At 41.8% G+C, this 3,091-nt stretch overlaps 1 protein-coding gene across 1 annotated transcript in view; it reads right to left on the bottom strand.

Annotated features, from left to right (window-relative positions):
- The window catches only part of LOC107300169 (class I histocompatibility antigen, F10 alpha chain-like), a gene marked incomplete at its 3' end in the record, with an annotated part of 10,307 nt that overhangs the window by 4,507 nt on the left and 2,709 nt on the right, over nt 1-3,091 (bottom strand). The window contains exon 2 of the mRNA XM_015829510.1: nt 468-743. Coding sequence (XP_015684996.1) covers nt 468-743 — 276 coding nt within the window. The remainder of the gene's footprint in view (nt 1-467; nt 744-3,091) is intronic.

The following is a 3,091-nucleotide window of genomic DNA, read 5'->3' as shown; positions in this document are numbered from 1 at the left end:
TTGGTTTTTTCCTTGCAGTTCCTGCCTGCTTGTTGAAAGAGGGGTTTCTCCTTGTGAGCATAACAAGAACTCACGTAGGCTGGGACAGAACAGTTACTAACTTATCAACTGCAGTGATTCGCTTAACAACTGGGGCAAGAAAGGTCGTAAAATGGGGCAAAACTCACTTGACAAATCACTTAGCAACAGAAATTTTGGGTTCAATTTGCTCAATTCTCTGCACCCACACACACACAAAAAATTCACATTCCTGATGCTTCTCGGTGGGACTGTCATATTTTCATTTTAGACTCGAGCCCACTTGAGTTCTGCAAGAGGGAAGAGGCCAGAGCATCAGCAACCAGCTTATTGTGGACCAATCAGTTTGATTCATGAGGAAGGCAGGAAGATCCATAAGAAAATGGAGCTTTCCCCTCCATCTCCTTTCATGCATGATAGCACCCACGCCTCTCCCACCCCTCACTTACCTCCACTTTGGTTATAGCGTCTCTGGAGCATGGGCACGTCCGCCTGAAAGTATTTCTCATCGTTTTGCAAAATCCAGGTGTACTTGTTATAGAATCTGGAATCTTCCTTCTCCAGTGTATTTATCCAATCTACTCGAGGATGCAGCTTCTTGGTGTGGCTTTCGTAGCGAATGATGAGCTGATCGTCCATATAACCTTCGGCTGTGAAGGGTGGCAGCCCTGGACAAGCCTCAATCACAGAAGAGTAGCTCACACGGATTACGCGAGGGGAGGAGCCTAGGGAGAAACGAGAGCAGGGAAGAGTCAGGAAGGACTGGAGGCGGGTTACAGACTGAGGTTCCAGAGGAGTTGCAGCATGAGGTACAATATGGGACTGTCAGAACTGCCATCACACACTTGAGCTTGGCATTCGTGGCTGTCAGCCTGCCATGAAGTATGGAGGGAGGGAGGGAGGGAGGGGAAAGTGAAACAGTTGAATGTGGTGGGGGTACCACTCAGAGTCTTCAAAGTTGTTACCCTGGGAGAATTATGCAAAATCATTGCAAAAACAGTTTATTCAAATATAACTGGATAATAAGGGGCCAGGGTAAAAAGACTGATTCACCCTACATTTTCTCCCTTGCTCATAGCTTGACAAGATTGTGGGATGCAAAGGTGGGAGAGATGGTATCTAGGCAACCGAGGCATCTTTGAGAGCTTGGTGCTGATAACACCAAGGTCACTAATGCAGGTGCTCGATGGAGAAGTGGACTTTTCCCATAACAAGAAGTATTACTGTTGGACAATGTGAATACACGGTGGGTGGGGGTGAGGGAATCAATTGTTTAATTAAGGAAGCTTTCGAGTGGGAAAACCAGAGCCGGTGTCAACTCTACAAATGAGCATGGCTGCAGCCATTTTCCTTCTTATTCTTGGTTGCCACATAGAACGGAGGGAGAGGTGTTGCCCAGGTGCTTTACTAGTCAAAATAATCTTTTGTCCCATGGGAACCAAGGTCATCGGCTGCTCCCGAGATTAGCGACTGGTCGTTTCATTAAAAGCCCGCCAAATAATCATATTGGGGAACGTAATTGCTTGCATAGCTTTTGTCTTACTTTACTAAGAAACCAAGCTGAGGGCTGGTCTGACAGAGACCTTCACTCCACCCAAGTTATACATTTTGAAATAAATATAGTCCGTGATTTACAGACACAATTAAGACCAGATTTTCCGTTGTAATTTTTTGCAGTCAGGCCCAATTTTATGAGAATTTTTACAGCATCCATTGAGCAAACCACATGGTTCTTAAGTGACTAACATGATTATTAAACAAATTCAGCTTCCCCAATGGGCATTTTTTGCCAGGAATCAGCCCCCCCCAAAAAAGGAAATCTTGATCACGTGGCCAGTGCAACTGATCATAAAGCTGGTTGCCAAATGCTCAAGCTGCAATCACATGTGTATGTGTGTGTGTGTGTCAGTCATAAGTGTTACAGGCCTTAAGTCATTTTTTCGTAGACCGTCATAACTTAGGATAGAATAATTACTTTAATGCTAGTTTTTATGGTGGCTCTATGTCAATGAGCGATACAAGAGAATATGATAAACATTTAAATATAAAAAAGTTTACTGTTAGATATTTATTAAATGGTATAGGTCAGTGGTGGCGAACCTATGGCACGGGTGCCAGAGGCGGCACTCAGAGCCCTCTCTGTGGGCACGCACACCATCACCCCAGTCCTAGGCCTTCAGTTGGGTTTTATAAAACTTTTTTGCTTTAGGTCTCCACCGCCATGTGCAAAAAAAAAGGTTCAATCAATCAATTTTAACTTCTTGCGGGGAAAAAAAAGATCTCGCAAAGTTGGAATTGATTGTTTGAACTTTTTAGTCCCACCCAGTCTGCTGTTACCACTGCAGCCACGCCCACCCAATGGGCCACACCTACCCGCCACCCGACGATGTATAAGTGGGTTTTGGGTGGCAATTTGGGCACTCGGTCTCTAAAACGTTCGCCATCACTGGTATAGGTTGCAAAATGAATTGGCACTGTGAGAATATTGATAATTGGGAAAACCTAAAATTAATAGATGAAGTTAATGAAGAAACAAAAAAAATGTAATCTTAGCATATTTAAAATTGTTACAGGCAGAAACTGCTTGTTTATAGAAACTCATTTAATGGAACAAGATAAATATTAATGAAGGATTGGATGGGACTGGTCTATCTCATGGATACTTTGAGAAAAACTAAAAGTGTGTCCATTTTGCTTCAAAAAGGATTTCCAATTGATGTACAATACATTACTGATGTAAATGGATGTTATTTAATTTTAAATGCTAAAATAGTAGGACTTGTAACAGCTATGGTTAATGTTAATGGATGTAATTTAGATTCTCCTATTATGTTTTATTAATTTCTTCAATAATTGAATGAGTGTATTTATGATGAGGTAAAGGAGGGGATTTTAATGAAGCATTAGACCCCATATAGGCTAGATACACCAGCTTGATATTCCAGCATTAACTATGAGTTTGAGTTAATGCTTACCTATCATACAAAAAACAAGAAGCAAATATTACTTTAATACCAAAAGAAGACTCAGATTTGACACAGATAAAAAACTACAGACCGATATCGTTATTGAA

This window comes from Protobothrops mucrosquamatus, unplaced genomic scaffold, assembly GCF_001527695.2.
Source record: "Protobothrops mucrosquamatus isolate PMUCROS unplaced genomic scaffold, P.Mucros_1.0 scaffold6298, whole genome shotgun sequence".
NCBI classification, from domain to species: domain Eukaryota; kingdom Metazoa; phylum Chordata; class Lepidosauria; order Squamata; family Viperidae; genus Protobothrops; species Protobothrops mucrosquamatus.
This window is presented reverse-complemented; position numbering and strand designations above follow the sequence as displayed.